Below are 25078 nucleotides of genomic sequence, written 5' to 3' on the forward strand. Positions count from 1 at the left end.
CCAAGTTCCGCTGCCTCCCGGAGCAAAACTACAACTCCCGAAATGCCCCGCGCCCTATGGCCGTTGCCACAATTTTCTCTCGCAAGAGTCGTTTCCCGTCGGAAAGAGCGCCGCCGAGTCGGGTTCTGTGAGGCGCGAAAACTACTTTTCCCAGAATGCAAAGGCGCGTACGGTTTGGGCTTTCCGATTGGCTGAATCGATGGGGGCTCTTCCTGCGTTGTGGCGCGGGTCTCTTTCGGGTCGGCAAGTGTCCGGAGTAGGAGGAGGAGGCGGCGGCAGCGGGGAAGGCGGCGGAGGAGGGAGGGGGCCGTGGCCAGCCCATCTTGCTGGGCGATGGGCCTGGGCTACGCAGCGGGGTGAGGAGGGTACGACCTGTGAGTACTGAGAGGTGGACGGGCGGTGCCTGGCTCTCCAGTGCGTGGGGAGGAGGAGAGGCTGAGATTAAGTGCAGGCACGGCGGCAATGTAGATGGGGTAGCTGTAGGTCACGAGTATGCGAGACCTACAGCTACGGTTGTTTGTGGGATGGGGCAGTTCGGGGGAACCATCTTAAATGAAGTTGTTAGGGCTTCCGAGCACGTAGGGCTGGAGTGCAGCGTGCAAGCAGCCTTTGCGCGAGATTTTGTACTTTTGAAGCACACATTGGAGGACTAACACAAAGCCCCACTTGTGGCAGTAAAAGCCTAACCTAGAAACCTTGTTGGGGGGAGGGAGGCGTGATATCGGAGACATCAATTTTCTTGCATTATAGCTTTCACAACTTGTACGTAACATGCAAACAGCATTGTAATTAGGAGCATCCTATAAAGTAAGGGGAGGTATACATTAATGTATAGGTTTTGCATATCATTTAATATGCTGCTACAAATGGATGCGGCGGCATCTGCTAGTGCTTCTTAAGCTGTGGTGTGGAAACTTTGGGGCAGTTTCGGGAATACTTCAGAGGTGTAGTTTTTTTCAATACTTCCATAATGTTGTTTGACACATTTTCTTGGATCATTCTAAAAAGTGTTTGTGTAACTTGTAACTCTATCAAGAGTTGTCCGATGTAACAAATATGAATGCAGTCCACAAAGAACAAATGAGAATAGCCCTTAGTACAATTAGTACAATTTAATATGTATATATGTAGTACAATTAGAACAATTTAATATGTATATATGTAGTTTGTTTTCAAGTCTGAAACTGGTAATTGTCAATTATGACCCAAACTTAAGAGTTACTGTGATATCAAATCTTAACGTCTGGGTTGGTTCATTTGGAGAAAGGCAGACCCTGAGGCATTCGGGTCCTGAGCTTCATAAAGCTTCTTAGGTCAAATCCAGCACTTTGAATTGGGCCCGGAAGCTATCTGGTAGCCAGTGCAGTCAGGCCAGAATTGGTGTTCTGTGCGCAGACCTTCTTTCCCTGGTGAGCGACCTAGCCACTGAATTCTGCATCTACAGTGTCTGAACTGTCTTCAAAAGTAGCCCCTTGTATAAAATATTGCAAAAGTTGCCAGAGCATAGACAACAGAAGTTAGGTTATCCCTGTCTACATAAGAGTATAGCTGGGTCACCAACTGAAGCTGATGGAAGGCACTGTGCACCACTGAGGCCATGAAAGCATTTGATGGGACATTTTCCTTGAAAGAGAAGAGTTTATCTTTTATCTGTGGCACAGCCAAACTTACTTATTTGAGAAGCAAATCTGCTATTTATTTTCAGCATGCAGTTGCAGGTAGGATGTGGACACAGGTGTTTCCTGTGGTGTGGAATAATTCTCATTTGGAGCTGCTGCAGCAAGTTCCTGGAGAAGGTAGCGGTGGTGGATGGGCCTGTCTGGACCATTTTGCTGGGTGATAGCTTCTGGGTTGACACTGTCCAGTGAAGTTAGGAGGGGCAGGTTGCAATTCTGTATGTAGCACAGGAGTTCTTATGTGATGTATGATTTGATTTTGTGGTTTTATGGCTGGTTTTCTCCACTAGGTGGTGTACTGGTTGGAATAGAGCATGGGTAGGGACGCGGGTGGCGCTGTGGGTAAAACCTCAGTGCCTAGGGCTTGCCAATCACATGGTCGGCGGTTCGAATCCCCGCGGCGGGGTGAGCTCCCGTCTTTCGGTCCCAGCTCCTGCCCACCTAGCAGTTCAAAAGCACCCTTAAGTGCAAGTAGATAAATAGGTACCACTTTATAGCGGGAAGGTAAACGGCGTTTCCGTGTGCTGCGCTGGTGCTGGCTCGCCAGAGCAGCTCCGTCACGCTGGCCACGTGACCCAGAAGTGTCTGTGGACAGCGCTGGCCCCCGGCCTCTTAAGTGAGATGGGCGCACAACCCTAGAGTCGGACACGGCTGGCCCGTACGGGCAGGGGTACCTTTACCTTTACCTACGCAAACTAAGGCCCGGGGTCCCAATCGCCTTCTCAGTCTGGCCTGCGGACGGTCCAGGAATCAGCGTGTTTTTACATGAGTAGAATGTGTCCTTTTATTTAAAATGCATCTCTGGGTTATTTGTAGGGCATAGGAATTTGTTCATCCCCCCCAAAAAAATAGTCCGGCCCCCCACAAGGTCTGAGGGACAGTGGACCAGCCCCCTGCTGAAAACATTTGCTGACCCCTGGAATAGAGTCTGGGACGTCCAACTCCCAATAGTCTGCGATCTCACAGTATTAAAAAACTGGCAATGATCTACCCATTGTCGTAAAAAGACTGGCAGTAATCTTCTGAAAGTTGTGGAGCTTTTTTTAGGAAGCCAAAGGGTTTCCTTGCTTTTTTCCCCTTTTTTTGTAAGGAGATTGCTGAGGGGCCAGAGATCAGCCAGGATCTACCAGGAACACCCCGTGATCTACCAGTAGATCACGATCTACCTGTTGGACATGCCTGGAATAGACAACAGAACATTTGCTTATGTAGTTTGTTTGTTACATTTATATCCTGCCTTTCTGCTGAGGCACTCAAAGTGGCATACATGGTTGTACCACTCTGTTTCATCCTTGTCACAACCCTGTGAGTTAGGTCAGACTGATTGGCCTGAGGTCACTCAGTGAACTTCATGGAACCGTTGGAGCTAAACACATTTCTCTGCTTTCCTTTAGACTACATCAGTGAGGCCGAGAGGGGGGTCTTGTCAACTGGGCATGCCAGGGCCTCCATACACACTGCCCAAGCTTGTGCCCCGTAGAGGTCACTTCTGTGCTAACACAGCAAAAACAGTGGGGGAGGCAGCAGTTATTGGTTACCAATCTTTGCAGCAGGCACTGTGGTTCTTCAGCAGTTTGGCTTTGCCCCTGGAGGTGCACTCCATTGTCTCTAGACCAGGGCTTGGCAAACTAAGGCCCGCGGGCCGTATCAAGCCCAGTTGCCTTCAGGATCCAGCCCGCGTACTGTTCATGGATCAGCATGGGGATTCTGTTTGTTCGGGTTGTGCCATTTTTTCCCTGCGCCATTCCATTCCTCCCCCCCCCACTGCGGCGGTGCCTCCTCCCTCCCTCCTCCTGGCTTCTCCCTGCCCTGCCTAGAGGAGGAAGGGGGCTGGCTGAGTGCCATTTTAAGCAGCCCCTCTCCAGAGCCAGCCCTTTCGTGCTGCTCATCTTCCCCCTGCCCCCGCTGCCCTGGGTGCTCCTGTAGGCTAGAGAGTGGAGCGGATGAGCTCCTTCTGCCTACCCATGAGAAGCAGCAGGAGCGGTGGTGGCGGCAGCAGCCCCAGGGAAGGTAAGCGCAGCGGCTGGGGGGTGGGGAGGAATAATTGCCCCCATACCTCTTCTTCCAACTCCCCCCCCTCCGGTGCCGCTTCTCTGGCCTGCCACAAGGTCTGAGGGATAGTGGACCGGCCTGTGGCAGAAAAATTTGCTGACCCCTGCTCTAGACAGATGGATGCCAAACTGGACTGGGTCCACCACTCACTACTTCCTAAAAAGCGCTGTGGGGCAAGTTTGGAGGTTCTGCCTCCATGGCAACCATAGGCTCTGGACTTGGTTTTTTTGTTCTGTACAGGAGTAGAGTGATCTGGGTATGGAGGGGCAATATATGGTCCTTTTCAACTCACAAAAGCTTCTAACCTCTGAAAGGTGTGGGACATCCACCTTTGGAGCAAGGTGGAGCCAAAATGTTTCCTGACTGCCCTAGGTGAGTTTCCGACTGCTTCAGCCTGTGATCCTCTCAAAGTCCTGGTCAGTCCCTGGAATAACCAGTGTAGTGTAATGGTTAGAGTGTTGGATTTGGGCCTGGGGGACCTGGATTCAAATCCCCACTCTGCCATGAAGTTCACTGTCTGTCAGCCTGACTTACTTCAGAGGATGGTTGGGAAGATAAAATGTGGGGAGGAAGAACTGTGTAGCCTATCTTGAGTTTCTTGGAGGAAAGGTGGGATATAAATGTTTTATTTTTTATTATATAGGAAGGGCAATGTGTCATGCATGGAACTACCTTTGAAGAGTCTTTGGAAGCTACAGTTGATCTGGAATGCAGCAGCAAGGATTTTAGTGGCCACATAACCATTGGACCATGTTATATCTGTTCTGTGTCTTCAGACTGCCAGTTTGCTCCAAGGCACAGCTCAACTTATTGATGATTACCTTTAAAGACTTAATGCAGGGGTGGGCGAAATGCAGCCCTCCAAGCCTCTCTACCTGGTCCTCAGAACTCTTCCCAGGCCACACCTCTCACTGGCCTTGTTTGCAACCCCTTGAGTGTTTTTGCCCACCTGAAATGCGTCCTTCCATTCTGATAATGCTTCCCTCCATGGGTGATTCAAAGGGTGTCTAGGACCTCGGTTACTGTATGAAGGCAAAATTTACATTTGTTGCTGTTTCCACTTTTGCCTCTGGCTTCACCTGCCGCTGGTATGTGGCTCCTGAAAGGTTGCCCAGAAGGAATGTGGCTGTTGGTCTGAAAAAGGTTCGGCCGGCTGGCCGGCCGGCCGGCCCTAATGGCTTGAACCCAGGATTCCTGAGGGATTGCCTCCCATAGCACTTTATCTGCTCCCAGAACTCTTGCCTTCTGCTCTAGGAAACTGGTGCCCTTCTTTCATTGGAGGAAAGCCTGAGCCTTGGGGTTCTGCCACCTCTTTACATAGATTCCTTGTTCCTCTTTTGAACCAGCCCATCCTCACTCCCTGTGCTGCCCCCATTGCCCAAAAGGTCCTTAGTTTCCTTGCTTTGCCTGCTGTATCCAAGCGGGTGTGGCGCAAGGAGTGTCACACCTGCCAGGTAAATGGATGCGTGAGGTCACCTGGCTCACAAATAGAACAAGGAGGGCCCTGCTGCACCCCTCTTTTCTTCACAGGCATTTTATTCCTCCTGTGACCTTCCCTGGGTGACATGAAAGAGCCCTTGAGAACTTGATTCTAGACCAGAACCTGTTGCCTCTTTGAGTGCAGTCTGAGCAGTCCCTTTGCAGAAAGAAGCTTGTCCTTTCCTCTCATAGCGACAGCCAATAGCAGCTGACCTCCGCCAGTATTTTTAGCCTTCTCTCATAAGTGGCTGCAGTTGATTGGGCAGCTGACGGGAATCCTTTTAAACTCCTCTTGTGATCATGTATAGTTACTCTCATACTCTAATTCACCAAAGCAGGTGTAATTTTAGATCCGCTTGGTAAAAGTCACTTTAACGGAGTGTGCTAACTGATTCTAAAAGCCGGGCCTACTCTAGTGACCTTGCTGTGCCTATTAAGTATTTGGCTTCCCTTCTGCCCAACAAATTCCAGAAACACTGAGCCAATTTTAAGCAATATGCTAAACATACAGTGAGCATTAATTCATCAACTACAAAGCAATGCTCACATAGAATATTAGGCACAGAGAGCAGGTTATAGCCGACAAGGAAATCCACAATATTCTGTATAAGGATTAGCACCTTCTGCTTTTAAGAATACTCGCAAGTTCCTTTTCAGATTAAAGTAAGCTTCAGAAGTTTAAAGGGATGTTTATAATTTTGCCGCTTGACTGCAGTGATCTTGAACGGCATTCTTTTCATCTTAGAGTCATGAAAGTTATGCCGCAGATATTGAGGGTTGGGCTGCCTCCCCCCCCCCCCTGAATAGATGCTTTAAAGTTTTCTCCTTGGAGTGGGAGACATTTTCCAGCGTAACTCACACACACACACACACACACACACACAAAACCTTAAATGTCTGTACCTGACAGAATTTTACCGGGTAGTTTGTTGATGACTCTCTCTACATAAGAGCTCTTCCTCAGTTACTTACAACTGTGCTTTATACTTCAGAAACATTCCTTCCTGTGAGTTAAAACCTTCAGTAGTTCCTGCATGTAACGGCTAGTCAGTGTGTACAAATGGTACAAGAAAGATGAAAGCATGCATTCTAATAATGGCAGATTCTGCAGTCTCTTAACATAGTAGCTGTCATGCAGCGGTTTGCGTCCTGTATTAAGGGTGTTTTAAATATTGACCCTCGACCTATGTTTCTCAAAAAATACTTTTATGCAGTCATGTCCTGTAATCTATCTCTGTGTGTTGTCTGGTATTCTCAATATACTATAATATTACTGTAGTAGGATTGTCTGTTTCAGTTAGGAGAAGGCAACACAAGCCCCAGAGCTTGTGTTTAGCCCAGTGAGAATTCCTGTTTAATACACATTAAGCAGAATACTATTAAGTATTTATTGTTATGACATCCTACCTATTATCTCAGTAGTTCTTAAAATAAACTTGTATGTTAGTGCAGTGTTATTCCTGTATGAGCAGTAGCTGCTGGCAATTAACCTAAGATGCCCCAATAAGAGCCCAAAACTGACATAGAAAGTGGGGCTCGTAGCTATTGCTCTTACATTTCACCAGCTGCGTCCTAGTTTGCAAAGCCCTGTGCATTCACCATGTGACAGTTCACCTTCAGACAGTTTATTCCAGGAAGGAGATTCCCTCCCCCCCAAAAAAAATACTGGACTTACATTACTGCTTCCTGAAAGGCCTAATTTTATTTATTTATTTAATAAAGCTATATACCACTCAATTGTAAAAAAATACCTACGGTTATATACTACTCAAAGCAGTTATACATATTTCTGATATATCTGTTAGTATGAATATCTAGCATGGTTAAATAAACAGTGTAGAAGACATATTTGCATATATTTACTTTAACCTGACTGTTTAGGTTAAACTGATGTGCTGTGTGATGGCATTGCTATACAGCATTTGCTATTTTACTCATCATATGCTGCTTAATCTTTAAAATTCAATCCTTTTCTGTAGTGGTCAAGACATGCTCCCGGTTTTATCTTGAATTTATCAAAACTTTGATTTGATTTTCATCTGAAATAGCAAGAAAAATGATGAATAAAAATGTCGTTTTTACAAAAGAACTATCCTTTCATGACAATAATGTCATTAAATTGCACCATTTGTGCAAGTAAAAGTTGAATTTTATCCAACGTATTTCGGTTCTTCAGTGTATCTTTCTTCCAGTCCAAGATTAAATGGCCACCATTGGTGCTCAGAAACATTACTTTAGTACTTGATCAAAGAGATATAGCAGTAAACTGAAGATGTGAATGACAGAATGAAAATAAAATGGTGTGCTTTGTTGTTTTAATGTCACACTTGGTTTTTCATAAAAACTAGGAAACTGTTGAAGTGTTACTGAATACAGTTTATTTTTTCCCTGTTTGTAGGGGTCGGATAAGACATTTCCAAAGTGTTCACTATGGTCCGAGAAAGAAAATGTATATTGTGTCACATCATATACAGCTCAAAAAAGGTAAACTGAAATGTCAACTACCCCAATAAAATGTAGTTTTCTGAAAGAGGCTATGTTGATTTAAGATGCATACCTTAATTTTCCAGAGGTATTTCCAGAGTTGTTCAAGGTGGCTTTCATTACATAAAAACCACTGCATATTAATAATGGTAATAATAAATATTAAGCTCACAATCTTAAGAAACAACAGCAACCACCATAACTTTACTCCAGGAGAAACAAAAAGTTTAAGTGAGAAAGGGCCCGAAAAGGTCTTAAGCCTAGAGCAGAGTAACAACAGAGAAGGGGTTAAGCGGCTCTTCTGTGGCAATGTGTTCTGCATCCTGTGTGGTGCTCAGAGAAAGCCCCTTTTCATGTTTCCACTGGCCATGCTTCAGATGATGGCACTGGGATTTACAAAAGGGTCCCTCTGTGGGGAATTAAATATATGATTCCCTGTGGACCCACGTAAGTGGGTGAACAATAAAAGAATCAGCTGGGTGCCCCCCCCCAAAACCCACATTGGAAGTGGTGGCCAGGAAAATTGAATTTCTGAAAGTAATGCAGATTGAATTGTACGTGTATACACCCTTCATACCTGGTGAGGTGCACATGTAATGTGTGCTTGGGTACAAAATGTAAAGTCAGAATTGGACCTTAGAAGAAGTTAATCAGGCAGAGCTCTCAGAGCAAAAATAGAATTAGACGAAATGCATTTGTATAGGTCAGGTCAAGTCCTTAACCACCGAGGAATTTTTGAGGAGGAGAAGGGGTGGGTGGGAGAGGTCTCTTAATAACTATTTTCTCTTCTATTAGAACTGACACGTCCCCATGAGCAGAGAGTCGGATTTCTCAGAGCTCTGCTACAGAGACTAGCCTCACTTTCTGCCCAGAATACACACTAAACTACAGGATGAATTTCCAGAAACAAATTAGACTAGCACAATAAACATTTTAACATTGTTGAGCTAAAATACTTAAGTGTTGCCCAGTTATCCTTAACACTGTGTGCTTTGTGATCTTCTAATGTGGCTCTCTGGATAGTACACATTTAAGAAATGGAGGCCAAATATAATCCCATATATAACTGGGGAGGGAAGAAGAGCATGTAAAAGACCTAGATACGATTATACAAAGGAAGCTAATGAGAAAAAATGGCTGGAAATGTCAAGCCTTTTCAGATCCATACACAAGACCCAAAAGAGTGTGTGCAATAGTTGCCTAATCAAATAATTGAATCCTAAGAGACAGAGAGAGATTATTATATCTTTGTAGAACAGAACATGTGTAATGTGCTCTATGAACAGTATAAAAGCAGATATCCCTTCTTCATTTCTATCTTATAAAACTTTGTTTCTCCTCTGTTTAGTGCCACCTTTTCCGCAAAGGTGATTTTGCATTCTAACGCCAGTAAAAAACAGTGGATAGTGGGATAAGCCATCAAAGAAACTGACAAAATTTAATAGGAGGAAATTGATAGATGGATGAGGAGTACTTAATTATGCTCTGTTTTCTGGCTATTTATACTTTAACACTTTTTCTGCTTTTAGGAGATGGATGAGCACATGAGAAGTATGCTTCACCACAGGGAACTTGAAAATCTGAAAGGGAGGTATGCGAATAACAGTATCAGCTATGTCCTGCTGAAACCTGATGAAGGGCTTTGGAACACAACCCTTCTATCTTGTGTGGAATGCAGTCACTTTAACTATAATGATATTGGTACCACGCCTTGTATCTAAGCACTAGCCTGGTAGCCATAGGCGACGAGGAACTCCATGCACGCAAGCGAATGCTCTGCCCATCCTCAGCGCTCAGCGCAGCAGCTGAGCTGGCTGCCAGAGAAGGAAAGCACAGAAGTAGAGTGGGCTTCTGTAGGAGGAACAGGGGTTCTCTGTTCTTCCTCTGCCAGCCCTCAGCAGGCTACTAAAATGTTTACAGGCTAGCGATTTATGTGAACTTGTTCACAAGGATGATTTAAAAGTATTTTCTAGGGTTTTCAGCTTGTTAAGCTGACAGGGCAATGTCCAGTGAAGTAGTTCTGTTAGGGCAAGGATTTGTCTTTGCACAGTGGAACTTCCCTTCTCTCTGCTCTCTTCATGTGTCTCCCCCTGCTCCTCAGATCTGCTCCATAGGGTTGAAAGAACCCAGGGAGCACATGGGGAGTGGAGAAGAAGGGGAAGTTCCACAACCCAAAGTCATTGCACTGATATTACAACTTCGTGGACATCTCCCCTACTCTTTAAAGTTCAAATCAACAGTGATTGATTATGATTTGGTGACTGGGCCAGGGGTTGTTGTCGATGACGTTTATGCTCAGCTTCTTAGGCAGACTTTTGTCATTACTTCAGATTCTGTCCTGAGGGCTAGGGGTGTTTGTTAACAATTACAGTGGTACCTCTGGTTACGAACTTAATTCGTTCCGGAGGTCTGTTCTTAACCTGAAACTGTTCTTAACCTGAAGCACCACTTTAGCTAATGGGGCCTCCCGCTGCCGCCGCACAATTTCTGTTCTCATCCTGAGGTAAAGTTCTTAACCTGAGGTACTACTTCCGGGTTAGCAGAGTCTGTAACCTGAAGTGTTTGTAACCTGAGGTACCACTGTAAAAGAATTGGTTAAATACAATTTGTGCATCTAGTTACGTGCAGCTTGAGTTCATTGACTTCAGATGAATAGATACTTTTATTGTACAGAAAGATACAGGGTCTCAGAGTAATGTGCAGGTGTTAGAAGATGTCCATTAAAAAAAAAAGGTGAAATTGAGCTCAGGGCCTGTGGCGAGTGTTGGCATTCTTATTTTCAAGTGAATTGTGGGTTCGTGAATAAAAATATTGGCTTTGTTACAGAAGGTCTGGGTTTGGTTACCATCTCTGCAGTGGACTTAGCCAAAGAGCACAATGGATGGATGCTGGTCCCATAGCACAAATGGCAGTGGATCAAAACCATCCTCTGCTATGCCTCTTTGCTTTTTCATGTTGCTAGGGATGGCTTAGAAATAGATTAGAAAAATGCCTGGCTGTTAGGTCACAACTGAAGCATGTTTAGAGGTGATACGCTTCTGGTCATCAAGCATGGCTGGCCTCCATCATGACCCACTTGTGAACTTCCTAGCTAGCCACTATGGGCAGACCAGCAATTGAACTGAGCCTTTTGGTATTTCAAAGTTCAGTCAATGTATGTGGAGGGAGGGGGCGTTATGTGCATGTGCACATGCGTGCATAATTTTCAGAGGTGGAGCAAAGCGAGTAAAGTGTTGGAGTGGCTGTCCAAGGAAGAATTTATCTTTACTCAGCTTTTAGAAATGCTTTAGAGTAAGATGCATTTTGTTCATTCTTCAAATCAAGCCTTACAGGGGGCTGACCTTGTTCTTGGCAATGAGACCCCCATCTGTTCTATTGCAGAACAGCTGAGAGATGGTTGCTCTGATACCAGAATGTCATCAGCATTAACTTGAGCAGTGTAACTCGAGCTTTGCTTATTCTAGCTAATTTTTAGAACAATAATTTTAAATAACTTCCTAAAATATCCCATTAGGAACCAACCTTTTTTTTCCTTTTTACAACTGTTAACATTTCTATAAGTTCTGATGCCAAATGTGGTTCACACTGAAGGTTTAAGCAAGGTTCTATTGGTTTTTATATTTATAATTCTCCTGTGTGTGTCTTTGATTGGTTAACATTCACATTAGGGCAGATATGAATGTGTATCATTTATTTCAGTGGTGCGGTGCTCATGCCTGTCTGGTGTGTTGGATTGGGTCTGCTTTTTAACATGCATACGAAACTTCACCACAGGGACTGGCTTTTCCCTTGTTTAGAGGTATCCTAGTCTAAATCCAGAGGCAACTCATTCCACACAAAGTTATTTTTGCTATCTATGTGACATCCATGAGAGCAGGGAACACTCCTGTTGTATAGACAGTGAGAGGGCAAGTAGTGGTATCCAGGGAGCGAACTGCGCTATACTAAGATACACTGTGTGGGGCGGGGTGTGTGTGTGTTGAGGCAAATATTTTATTTATTGATTTATGTATACAGTGGTACCTCAGGTTACAGATGCTTCAGGTTACAGACTCTGCTAACCCCGAAACAGTACCTCGGGTTAAGAACTTTGCTTCAGGATGAGAACAGAAATTGTGTGGTGGCGGCAGCGTGAGGCCCCATTAGCCAAAGTGGTACCTCAGGTTAAGAACAGTTTCAGGTTAAGAACAGTTTCAGGTTAAGAACGTATTAAGTTCTTAACCCGAGGTACTGCTGTACTTAATTAACACCTCATAAACATGTTCTCTTCATGTTATACAAAAAAATCAAAGCACAACCATTATCCACAATAAATCTTAAAACTCCATCTGTCTTGGAGACAACAGAGGAGTGTGCCTTTGGGTTCGCTGTCAAACTACAGTGCCGATTACAGGCGCTAAAACCAACCAATGAGCGGACATACCATAGGGACTTAAAATAGGATCTTAAAATGCTAGGAAGAACACAAAAAGGCTTATCCTGATGCTGAAACAATAACAATGTGGGCATTCCAAAGTGGTGGGCAGACCCACCACTAAAAAGGTCTCTCTCATTCACCTCAGCTTTGGTTTGAGGGGGCACTATAGAAAGACGGCTACCATTGTTGTTGTTGTTGTTATAATATTAAACCACCATCTCAAGGCAATTTACATGTAAAACAGTTGAAAACAGTTAAAAATACAAAACAATAAACACATCTAAAACAATACTAAAACCCTATCCAGCTACAATAACCTGCTGGACTAAAAATCATAGAATCATAGATTGTAGAATTGGAAAGGTCCCCGAGGATCATCTCGTCCAACCCCCTACAATGCAACTGTCCTATAACTGTTTCTGGAAAGTGCATATAGCTGGTGTCAGTCATATTTCAACAGGAATGCTGTTACCCAGAACAGAGGCAGCCATACTAAAAGCCCTCCTCTGAGTTACTGCCGAGTTGGCTTCTGAAATCTTTGGCTCTTGCAGGAAATGCTTTCCAGTAGACCACAGCAATCTACTGGATGTATAAGGCATATGGTGGCCTGTCCAGCACCTTGAACTTGGCCTGGTAGCAAATGGGCAGCCAGTGTAAAGGCTGTAAGCAAGTTGTTATATACTGCTGGTAGTCCCCCCACCGCAAGAAGCAGCTTAGCCACTGCATTCTGTACCAGCTGCAACCTCTGAATCAATCCAAAGGGTAGCCTCACATTGCAGTAATCCAACTGTGAGGTTACCAACACAGGTTCAGTCCAAAGCTCTCATGAGCCTACAATAGCTGTACAATTCTTTAGTTTCTAGCCTTTGCACTTAAATAGGAGTCGGTGGAAAGTACACAGCTCATTTATTTGAAAGCCTTTTAAAGAGGCCTAACACTTTGTTTAACAGTCAGCTGGTCTCTCTTAGTAAACTGTGTAAAAAGGCTGTTGGTCTAATATAATATCTTGTGAGTGGGTGAAATATTCTCCCTCTCCCCCCACCCCGGGTTTTGTTTTTCACATTTTAAAAAAAGCTGCAGAGGTGGAAGAAAGTTCCTAGGCCTCAACTTCCTTTGGGAGGAATTCTTCACAGGATAGTGAAGATGCTTGTGATCTAGGAGGTGTGTGTGTGGCGAGGGTGTGTGGGTTCTCTCACTTCATTATGAATATTTTAGCCATGTGACTTTCCAACTAGGCAGAAACTCACATATGTAATATATAACAGCACTAAGCTTTAAAAAAAGCAAAATGCCTAACCTGTGTTTGCCTTTCCCTTAGTGTATATAACATACATTTTTGGTTGTTGTTTTTTAAGTGTGCCTGAGTGAGGGCAATGTTTCCCAGAGTGAGATGCAGAAAATTTGAGGGGGTTGTCAGTATTTGGGACAGTGTAGGCTAAGAGAGGTTATTTCTGGTCAAATCACATGGGGCTTGAACACAGTTTCAAGAGTCTTAGAATTTCAAAAGTAAATTTCAAAAAATTTACTAAATGCAAATTCTCTCCCCCCCTCCATTCCCGTGTGGGCTGAAGGAGAGGTCATTAAGTCATAATAGTTTGCAAAATATCATCAACCTCTCTATGAAGATCAATTTCCCCCTTCTGTTGCCTATTATGACCTATTATGTACATGTGAAAGTATAACTTTCAGCCCCTAATGAAGTCTGAAGTTATTGGATAAGTATTGCAGATCATAGTTACAAAAAACAAAAAATAGTTCATTTGAGAAAATAGTGAAGGTGAATAGCAAAATAAATATTTTGAATGTGGCTTGCCCAAAGGACTGCAAATATGTATTTTTTTCCGCCCCTCACCCAAAACATGAAACAAAATTGTGTGTGTGTGTGTGTGTGTGTGATTCCCACCCCCCTTCTTGGCAGACTTAGATGAAATCAGAGTTCACACACTTGTCTGAAACAGTTGTTGGCTTCCTCCAACTGAAACAATTTTGTATCTTTACAATAATCCTTGCGGAGCAGAGAGTGGATTTAGCTTGCATCTTATGAACCAAATAAATGAACCAAATAAAGCAGAGCAAGCAGGCGACTCCCTCCCTTCATTTGCTGTGCTGTAAAGTCTTTGGATTCCAGGCCACTGTGCCAGCTGTCCCAGTTTAGGTTTCACTGCGTTAGGATTGGCTGTAGAGGTGTAATCTCCCCTCCCCTTTGCTGATGCTCATTGGGGGAGTGCTGAGACAGAGCTTAAATCTAGAATCTTATCGCTGGGCTTCCCCAGTGCAGCTGGCACCATGGAGGTGCTTCAGAGCAGCTTCTGCTAGCTCTGCAAGCCCTCCACTCTGCCACCTCCTCCGCTATGTTTCCTCTGACAAGGTTTTGAGTACAACAATCCAAGAAGAATCCCAGCTGACACTCTGATTATTCTCAAGTCCTTTACCTCTTGATTGTTGGAAAGAAATCTGAAATCCACCCAGTCATCATTGAAATTAACTACAACCGCAAAAGGAAGAACTTTTAAACCTGCAGGGTTTTCAGAAAGCTGCAATGCAGATTGCTAGACCTTGTGCACGTTTGATGTGAGACTTGCACATTCAGAGGAAACTGAGTTAAGATCAGCAGCGTTTGCCATGCCTGTGGGAAAAATTGAATGTCCAGCTTCTCCGTCTTTCCCCAGGGACAGCAATCATGAGTGCCAGGTGTGCAGGGTGACAGTGGTGGGCTTGTCGGCGTATGCCAAGCACATCTCCAGCCAGCTGCACAAAGACAACATCGAAGCCCACGATGGAGAAGAAGGGAAAGAAGAGACTAACGAAGAATACTTTGACAAGGAACTCATCCAGTTAATTAAGCAAAGAAATGAGCAGAACCGGTGAGTGTGTTCACGTTTTCTTAGCAGTTGCGATGTGGAGTTCTTCAACACACTTTGAATATAGGGAAATGATGCCAAGAGTGTACTGTGCCTTTAGTACAGTCTGTGGCGGCGGCTGGGAAAGTTGTAAGAGCTGCATAAGTTACTATTTTTAGTATGCAATTTTGTAGCATTGCCCAAAGACCACTTGTAGACCAACGGAGCAGATAACTCTGGGATGGACCGTTAAACTTGGTTTCCCTGGCTTTAAATCAATATACGAGGCCTCTTCTTGCAAACTTATCTGTTGTATGTTTTTGCTCATGCTGCGTACGGCAGAACTGGAAAACCTTTTGCTAACTGAGCCTATATCATTTGTAGCCTACTTTATTAGACCATACAAAATTAACTTGCATCCAGTGTAATGGGAATGCATTATGTTTCGTAGTTAAATATGCATGCTCGTATTTATTAGAAATTATTTAATTGTGGAAACCATTATAGGGACCATAGAACTGTGAAATGAGACTATTTATAGGTTTGTTCCTTACTGTTCTGTCTGTCAGCTGAACCTGGAACCATTTTTACTTCTCTATTGTCTAGAAATGCATTTGGGTTTGAATGAAATCCTTTATCCAATTTATGGATAGAATTCTGTTCTCTAGGTTTTTCTGCATAACTTCAAATTGTGTTTTAATCTGCTGTGTAGTGTTCATTGCTTGTGCCATGATACATTTTGTTATGTGTGGTTTAAATAACGTGAATCTACTTTGGCTTTATTGCACCTTTCTTGCCTTCCATGGGGTGGATCTGTGGACACTTCTGATCCCATGGGGTGTAATAGTGGTTACCAATTCCTCTACCTCCTGCTGCCTTCCCCAGTATTTGTTGGAGGGTGGTCAAAACTCTAGAGCCTGCTTTACTTTGAGGGTGGGGGTTGCTGGTGGTGGAGAAGAAAACAGTGAACTACCATCACCATCCCATTTCAGCCATTCCATTCCAGTCACACAGCAGAATCTTTGCATCCAAGTAAATCTATCTTTAGGATACACTCTTTGTGTTGTAAGGGAGCCACATTGATCAGCTTTCTTCTAATAACTTTCAACATAGTGAACATTTCTCTAGCTGGCAGAAGTTCAATTTTTTCCCTATTCCTCTGTTTGGATTCTTTGTAGGGGATGTTTGAAACTTCCTAATGAATTGAACTTGGCAGAGGAGGAAAGTATTCTTGATCTAGCATGAGCAGAGGTGATGGGGGGTGGGTGGAAATTTATCAGTCCTTGTGACTTTCTTTTCTCCTTGGAAGTTGCAATGATCTACAGATTCAATAATAATTGAAGCCCATTTATGGAACTACTAGAGCATTTGAGTCTTGTCAGAGTTAAAAAGGGATCTGGAACTTGAAACCTGAAGCATACCCGTGATCAGGGGTTGTGAAGATGGATGCCATAGTGTGAAATTTTCCTATCCTTATGTCTCCAGTGGCTTACAGTGAGAAAGGAAAAATAGCCCTCTTGATTTTTTTACAGGATAATGTAGTTCTGGAATTCGGCCTAATGTTGCTGGGAATATTGCACTAGCTATGAAAAAGCAAGCATTTTTCCTTGGAATGTGTGATAAGCCTTTTTATGTATTTTGCTGGCAAATTTAAATCCTGCCCTTTGGGCAACCTGCCATTGTAATACGTGGTCTTAGAAAATCCCGTTATATATAATGCATATAAACTGAATCTTTTTTCTGAAGCTAGAGAATCTTTCACTGAAGCTAGGCAAGGTAGCTGTCTACATACAGCACAGATGTTGAATTTGCATCTTCGGGAGGACTGGTTACTTTTCTTAACTTATTTTTAGACAATATTTTAAAACGTTATATCCTTCCAATATACTTTTCAGTTCACTATCATGTAGTAGGTGGACGGTGAAGCTGATATGGTATATGGCATCTCTCTCCCTGATGAATAATGCCAAATGGGAGAAGAAATATTTTCTTCATTCTTCAACAGCACAGAAACATCCTTTCTCCCAGAGATCCTTTCTGCCTTCCATAGCTATCCTCTGAGATTGGGGGAGTGACCAATAGGACTGTCATCGTTGTCATGTTGACAGTGTGCAATTAATCCTTGTTTCATTTAATGACTGACTGTAACATAATTATGCTGTATTTATGTGATGAAGCAGTGGAGACTGATTTGTATATGACATTTCTGCCGGTTGACTAATTGAAAGGCTATCTCAGGCTTACCTCACTCGGCAGTACAAATCTCCAGCCTCTGCTTGCCTTTGGTCAGCAAACCAGGGGCAAAATGCAGGTCTATTATTCAGAGATATTTTAGATCAGGCCTAATTATTTTTTTTTTGAAAACTAACTGTTACTGCAAATGAGTGAAAATAAAGGTTATTTAGCCTCCAGATTAAAATACTTCTATCTTTATAGGGCAGGTGAAGTGTGCCGTGTGAACCATGAAACAGAAAACAGTGACAGGAGATTACAAAGAAGACAAGATGAAAGAACTTATCAAGACCGAGACACTTACGATTCATCATCAAGATATCATTGTGGACCATCGCAGAGGGAGTGGAACTGGGAAGGTGACGGTTTCTTAAATCCCAGACAAGGCCAATTCACACACTCTGCAAGGAATCCTAAGAATGCAAACAGGCATCTGAGCAAGCAGAGAGGACGACCTGGGTGGCATCAAAATAATACTGGACTGTCTCCAAATCGCTATCACAACTATGGGAATAATGGAGGTGCTTGGCATCAGAATGTCAGAGGAGGAATACCAGGATGGCACCATGGTGGCAGGGGAAGAAGTTCCAAGTGGAATTCCGAAGGAGAAAATGCATTTTCTTACTGGCAAGCCAAAAATTCAGGTGGAAACTGGAAGCCTGGTCGACAAAACGGAAGGGGGTGGAATTTAGGAAGAAGCAGGGCTCCAAACAATAGTTCCCAGTTAGATAGTGTGGATGCTTCCTGGTTAAAAAGCAAAAGTGCGCAGGATAAATACAACAGAGAAAGATATGCATGGCAGTGGCAAGACAGTAGTTCTGGGGTGCCTTATATGGGCCTTGCTAATGAAAATGACAACAGGGATTGTGTTTTGGATTTCACTAGTGATCAGCTTCCTTCAGATGGGTTACTAAACTTTGGTGTTTCTGAGCAACCAGAGAGCAAGACCTCCAAAGTCAATGGAAAGAGCAACAGCCCTTCCCGAGAAAAAACAAATCGCTGGGCTCCATATCCCTCTCTAAAAACGATAGAACAGCAGCCACTGTGTGATGAGAATGTAGCTACAACTCCGGAGAAAGCAGATTCCGGTCGTCTGTCGTGCTCTCCATTGTCTCCAAAATGCACAGATCCTAAAACCAATAACCCCAAACTGAAAAAATGGGAAGAGACTTACTCAGCATCCCCCAATTACAAAATGGCATCCAACAAACTTGTACCAAGTAAGAAGGCAGTAGACTTAACCGGTGAGAAAAAATCAGACCAAGCTGAAGGCAAAGGTAACAGGATGCCGTCTTTGAAGTCCCCACTTCTGGCTATTCCCGATATAAAGCCATCTTCTCAAAAAAGAAGCCCAAAGAATCTCTTGAAACATGTCCAGCTTTTGTTATCCTCATCATCCGGAGAAAGCCAGAGCCAACTAAATGCACTAAATTTAGATGCTAACAATTCCTCCTCCTTTGGATCCAAGCTGAGTAATGAATGTAATGGCCATAACAGTTTAAAAGGCACCACACATGTGCGTAGCAGCACTGAAAATCTAGACGAAGCATTAAAAAATGCCAAAGAAGAACTTGAGTATAGCCAGTCTTTCCAAAACTCTTGCTTGATACCTTGTAGAGATACTCAGACTGATGGGAATGACAAATGGAGTACTGAAGGTCCAGGATTGTCTCTGAAGATGCATGAGCCCCAGAAAGATGGACTGGAGGATGAGAACTCTGGAGATGGAACGGGAACCAAAAGTAATCACTCTAATGCTTTCTCAACTTGTGATCTTGCTGAACCTGACCATGCGGCAACTAAAAAAGGTGGCTATCTATTAGAGTTGAAGAATACTGATAACAAATATACCAAATTCAAAATGGGCTCTCTATCGCTATCCAACTTTCACGATGACCTAGATACAGACTTGAAAGCATCCCTGGAAGAGGATGGTGACGGAAGCACAACTAAATCAAATGATGCTCCAGAAGAGGAAAGCTATGCAGTTCATTCTAATCATGAGCTGCAGAAAGATGCAGGAGGGCAGCCTTCTGGCCCTCTTCTTCCTGAACTGAGTAAACTTGGCTTTCCAGCTTCTCTCCAAAGAGACCTAACGTGGCGCACCAACTTGAAGAGCAAAACAGGCTCACATCTACCTGAGCCCAACCTGAACAGTGCAAGGCGCATTCGCAACGTCAGTGGCCACCGGAAGAGCGAAGCTGAGAAAGAATCAGGGCTCAAGCCTACTTTGCGGCAGATTATTAGCGTGTCTCGAAGAAATGTAAACTGGGAGCAGGTAATTCAGCAGGTGACAAAGAAGAAGCAAGAACTTGGCAAAGGTTTGCCCAGGTTGGTAGTCTTAATCAGATTTGAAACTGTATTGTAATCAAAGGTCTATGCATTTAGCAAATGCATAGGCTACCCTTCGGTGCAAAACTCCTAGGGTGGCCTATGCATTTACCAAATAAAAAAACCTGTACGTTTCTTGGTTGAGAAGATGCACGAGGGACTTAACAGTTTGCTTTAAAGGGGTATTATGTGGTTAGGAAAAGGTATGTAAGAATAAGAAACAGTTTCACATTTTTATTTACATGTATATGCAAGATTTCCCACAGTATAGGTTCCTCTCTGCCTAGCTCACCGCTTGCCTTCAGTGAACTGCCACCAAATCTTGGTTCACAGATACAATCTTTGCCTTTAAACCAGCTGATCAAGGCACAGCTGCAGCATTCTCAGCCCAGTGAGTCATATTTGCTACAGTTGTTCTAGATTTCCATCTTTTAAAGAGGAACTGCAGCTGCTGCAGATATGTTAGTTAGTTTGTATTGTAACTATGTAATTTTTTTAATTAAAATTTTCGGTGGAACAATAACCAAATCTCTTCCACTTCCACCCTTCTCAGTGAAAGGTCATCCACTGGTTTAATGTAGGCAGTCAATGTAATTTTGCCATCACAATTACGTTTGCCAGAGGTAAATTGCTTTTGCAGTATCCTCCTAGTTTCCTTCTGTGTTGGGGAAAATATCATTAACCTGTTGTTATGTCGCTGCTTGCTATTTGAAAGTGTTATTTTGGGTTCTGATTTCCTGAAGAGCTGTTCTCATTGGTGGATCTTCAGGAACTAAGTAGCCAAAAAGGTAAGACAACTGTGAATTTCAAATCTTTGGGTAATAACACAGCATCATTGCTATTGCAGAGCTAGCCATACATGAAACTTAATTGTTAACAGCTTTGTGTTAGCCTTTATTTTTGGTAGAGCTTTCACTATTGAGTGTTTCACGATCACTATTGTTTTTTAAGGTTTGGCATTGAGATGGTTCCTCTCATCCAGAACGAACAAGAGGAACTTGAGTTGGATGAAGAAGGTGACCTGACCAGCCTTGAAGGTTTCCACTGGGAAGGGATATCCCTAGGCTCCCCTGGGACTGTTAGGAAACGTAGTCTCTCCGAAAGCAGTGTGGCTGTAGATAAGACCACCTCCGTTTATAGTTTTTTCAGCAGTCAAGGCCCAAGCAAAGAAAATGAACAAATGAGCTCGGTTGCCAACACTGAGGATGTAACATACAGCTCCCAGATGCTTGCAGTTGCTGTGGCTGGTGTGAAACAAGAGTCTTCTTCTCTCCCTTCCTCACCGTACATGTCTGACAGGACTGATTCCAGGGGAAGGAGGCTCAGCCTACAGTCTCCCCCTAATGTGAACAGACTCACAGCGTTTAGTGCAGGACAAAGCCCAAGAAGCCCGGACTACAGGGCCCAAGCCCTTGAAACTCAAGACATGCTGGAGAGTTCAGGGGAAAGGTTCTGTATGGCTTCAGCCCTCGCAGCATTCAGCACTCTAGATGCCGCTACAGACAGCAGCTACACATCGGGCAACGAGCTGAATGACAGCCAGGGAATTGGCAAAAAAAGAAGAGCGACCGGAGTAAGTGGTCCAGATATTCATGGAATCCATTGTGCATTTAAAACCTTGTGACAGAATCTGAAAACGGCCCTGAGTGTAAGAATACCCGGACACATCCTCTCTTATATCAAATGCCTTATTTCCACTAGCACCAAGGACTTCTGGCTGTGTGACAGAACTTCCCCTCCCTCTCCTCTTCCTTGTATGTCCCCTAAATATTTTCTGAACCCTCCAGAGCAGATTTGGGGATGGCATGTGAAGTTTCATTATGCAAATCGTAACCCTTGCACTAGCAGAACTACATTGTTAGATTCCGCCGATTACAATTGGTCATGGCAGCTTCTTTGGTCCATAGCAGAAATGAGAAACTGAGGGGCCATATGCGACCTTCATCTGGCTCCTAGAACTCTCCCTAGGCCACACCCCTCATTGGCTTCAACACCTTCCTTGAGCAATTATGCCAGGCTAGAATATGTCCACTTAATGCCTGTTAAGTGGATGTATGATCAAGAGGACTGAGGAATTCGGTTACTATTTAAAAACAAAATTGACACCTCAATGGAAATGCATAGAATCATAGAATTTTACGGAGTTGAAAGGGACCCAAGGGTCATCTAGTCCAACCCCTTGCAATGCAGGAATATACTGTATGTTTATTTCGCTTTAGGTTCTGTGGGGCCTAACTTAAATTGTGTCTAACTTGTCCCTTTGATTTCACTGGAGCCAAAGTCCAACTAATTATGTCTCCTGTGTGTTCAAACACTTCTGCCTCAAATAGGCTTGGTACACAATTTGTGTCTTGGAATATCTACAAAATTGGGTTATGTGCTAGTTTAGCTAAGAAAAATATATATTTAACTTGCAGGAGGGATCCTCTCCTGAAATTCCAAGTCTAGAAAGAAAGAATAAAAGAAGAAAGATTAAAGGCAAAAAAGGTGGGTCACAGCGATAAATTAGTTGGCACTGCATTATTTTTTTCCAGTCTAAATGTTTTAGGAGGCCAGTCAAATGTGTAATGATAAAGTGGGCAAAGGATGTGGGAGATAACATCCAAATGTCAGAATGGGAAATTTTTTGGAAAAATGTTTTGAAATTTACAGCTTGTACATTGATAAAAGAAAATTAAATGAAAATGATGCATAGGTGGTATTTAACACCAGTTAAATTAGCACAAATGTACAAATCAGGAGGGAAAAAATGCTGGAAATGTAAAGAAGTAGAACGTATGTTTTATCATATGTGGTGGCAATGTAAAGTAATAAAAAACTTTTGGGAAATGATATATAATGAGTTGAAAAAACTTTAAAATAACTTTTGTTTAAAAGCCTGAAGTCTTTTTATTAGGAATTCTAGGAAAGGAGATACCTAATAATAATAATAATAATAATAATAATAATATCTCATTATGTATGCGACAACAGCCGCATGAGTATTGATAGCCCAGTGCTAGAAATAGGAAAGGATCCCCACAAAAAAAGATTGGCAAATTAAGTTAATGGAATAGGTGGAACTGGCTAAATTAACAGAGAAACTCAGAAATCACGATAATAACAAATTTAAAAACAAATGGGAAGTTTTTATTATATGTATATCAAAGCACTGTAATACAAGTTGATACATCAGCAGGATTCTAAGAAACATTTGCATTATTATGATAAAAGAAAGAATTAGATATAATTAGATGGACAATATAACTTGGACATGCATGAAGTAATCATGCAATAACGGAACTATGGGAGGCGGTAGAGAAAAGTCAGGAGACTAGAAAAATCCCACTTTTGGATATTTTATTGAATGTATAAACAGCATTATGAAGTTTTTATTACTTTCTTTTTTAAACTTTTTCTTATTAATGTTTATCTATATGTGATGTTTGTTACAGTTAAAATTAATAAAAATATTGTAAAGTAAAATAAAACAAATGTTTTAGGAGGCCCACCAAACAAATTCTGATTATTTTTGTTCTCCTCCCTTGAAGCCAAACTCTGTTGCATAGGTTTCCCATGAGTGGTGCCTTCCTTGGGTTGATAAAGGAAGACTGACCATTACTTGTGGACTATGCCAGGCTCATCAAACAGAAGTACAAATTTAATACTGTGCTTGATGCCTCATCTCTTCCAGTCTGCTTTCACTAGGAAGCACTGTAGCAACTAGTCTAACGAACTGTGTCTCAGAAAGCTGACATTTCTCAAATACCTTCTGAAAGTCCTAAAAGTGGCAGCAGGCTGTGTCATATCTTGAAACTTACTTTCTCTTGCAGAGCGTTCGCAGGTGGACCAGTTGTTGTCTATTTCTCTGAGGGAAGAAGAATTGAGTAAGTCCTTGCACTGTGTGGATGGAAGCCTTGTGCCAGCTCGAGCTGCTTTGCAGGCAGCTTACATTGAAGTCCAGCGGCTGCTTGTACTGAAACAGCAGGTACTTTGACGTTTCGAAGGCCATCAGCTGTAACTCTGAAGATTTCAGAAGGATGTCTTCTGATGGACCTGACTGGATTTCTCTTGTCTCCTAGATATCGGTGGAAATGGGCACTTTGAGAAGCCAAAGAATTCAGATCCTGCAGGGCTTGCAAGGTACTTGAAGCAGACCTTGCATTGCTTTGGGAGTCCATATCTATTAAAGTTACTCAGGTGCCCAGTAGTAATGCAGAACCATGATGATAATCTGAGACCACCTCTTGGCAGTTCAGGCAGAGAGGCTTGTGAGCAGCTGGGTCCATGGAATATAGCAGCAGAAACTGTCCCAAGTGTCTATAGTTAGAAGGTATTTTCTCTTGTAGTTTGGTTCCTTGAATTATTCAAGACTCTAAAACTCCGCCATAATGTGTCTCTCCAAATAGTAGTTAAAGGAAAAAACAAAGGAAAAGAGGATTTGGTGAATGTTGTAATGCAGGGGTGGCTCTGCAGATGTTGTTGGACTACACATCCCATCAGTCTCAGCCAGTATGATAAATGGTCAGGGATGATGAAAGTTGTAGTCAACCTCTGGAGATCCTCAGGTCCCTGCTGTAACATTTACTCAAGACACGGGTATGTAAGGTCCCTGAGTTCTTTGAATACTCTGAGGTACTGACAGTCAAGGAAAATAAATAGTGGAATAAAAGACGGCTCACTGATCATAGAGTATCAGTTAACACGAGAGTGGATGAACAGGTTAGGAGAGCAGCCCCTATTTTTTCTGTCAACAGCCCACTGTGTGAAGCCATTGTTTATTGTTGGATTACAAACCATGACTTGTTTCAGCTATGGTTTGGCATTATGCCTGAACTCTGCAGTCATGCTTAACCATAGTTCATTGGGCCACCTTATCCTATATGCCCACCGAGTTACAAAGACAAGAGCAGTGGGAAAACAAACCAAGCTTTGAAGAAACAAGCCACAGGTGGTTTTTTTGTGTGTGTTTATCTATAGGACTACTTGTGGCTTGTTGAGCAGACCATGGTTAAAATGAAACCTGGATTACTGTTATATATGAACTTGGATTTAGGGCAATTCAGGGCAGAGCTTGTCCCTCATAAGCCTTGTTTGCTTAAGAGATTTTAATGTGAAATGCATCCATGTTGTCTCCTTAGAAACCTATGAACCTTCCGAACAGCTGCAGCAACTTCAACCCAGTGGCTCAAATGAAAAAAGAAACAACAAATTTCAGCCAACACAGGATCTAATTGCTAATCCAGGTGGTCTTGTTCCTCTTTTGGAATCTGCTTCACCTCTCTCTGCCCAGATACCTGCAGTTCCTTTGGCAGCTCCTGTCCTTGCAAGCACCCCACCTACATTCCAAACCACTGGTGGCATTGGAGCCATCACAATCCCGGATTCATCTGTTCAAATCAAGCAAGAACCTGCATCTCCAAAGCCTAGAGAGGAGAGCATGAATATTCCTGAACAGAGGTTTCCATGTTCTTCACAGGGAGAGGCTCTGTTTCAGAATGGTATGTTGTCTTCTGCAGGTGATAATTCTGTCTATTAATATTGTTTGTTTGTTTAATTTCTATACCCCCCTCCATCCAAGGATCACA

The 25078-nt window shown here is 43.0% G+C and overlaps 1 protein-coding gene across 4 annotated transcripts in view; it reads left to right on the forward strand.

Moving 5' to 3' along the window:
* The first annotated feature begins 193 nt into the window (after positions 1 to 193).
* ZNF106 (zinc finger protein 106) overlaps positions 194 to 25078 on the forward strand; it is a 42682-nt gene continuing 17797 nt past the window's right edge. For 2 of the 4 annotated variants that reach the window (XR_014546241.1, XM_083606124.1), the window contains exons 1-10: positions 194 to 374; positions 7606 to 7691; positions 9221 to 9282; positions 14778 to 14972; positions 17385 to 19511; positions 20463 to 21084; positions 21929 to 21998; positions 23324 to 23478; positions 23573 to 23633; positions 24632 to 24991. Coding sequence is in view for 3 of the 4 variants with exons in the window: in XM_083606124.1 (XP_083462250.1) it covers positions 7638 to 7691; positions 9221 to 9282; positions 14778 to 14972; positions 17385 to 19511; positions 20463 to 21084; positions 21929 to 21998; positions 23324 to 23478; positions 23573 to 23633; positions 24632 to 24991 (3706 nt within the window). In the remaining variant the exon portion in view is untranslated. Of the gene's footprint in view, positions 1097 to 1140; positions 1719 to 7605; positions 7692 to 9220; positions 9283 to 14777; positions 14973 to 17384; positions 19512 to 20462; positions 21085 to 21928; positions 21999 to 23323; positions 23479 to 23572; positions 23634 to 24631; positions 24992 to 25078 lie in introns of all 4 variants that reach the window. The other 2 variants (XM_083606126.1, XM_083606125.1) reach the window with 2 other exon arrangements.

This window comes from Podarcis filfolensis (assembly GCF_964270895.1).
Source record: "Podarcis filfolensis genome assembly, chromosome: 1".
Lineage (NCBI taxonomy): Eukaryota > Metazoa > Chordata > Lepidosauria > Squamata > Lacertidae > Podarcis > Podarcis filfolensis.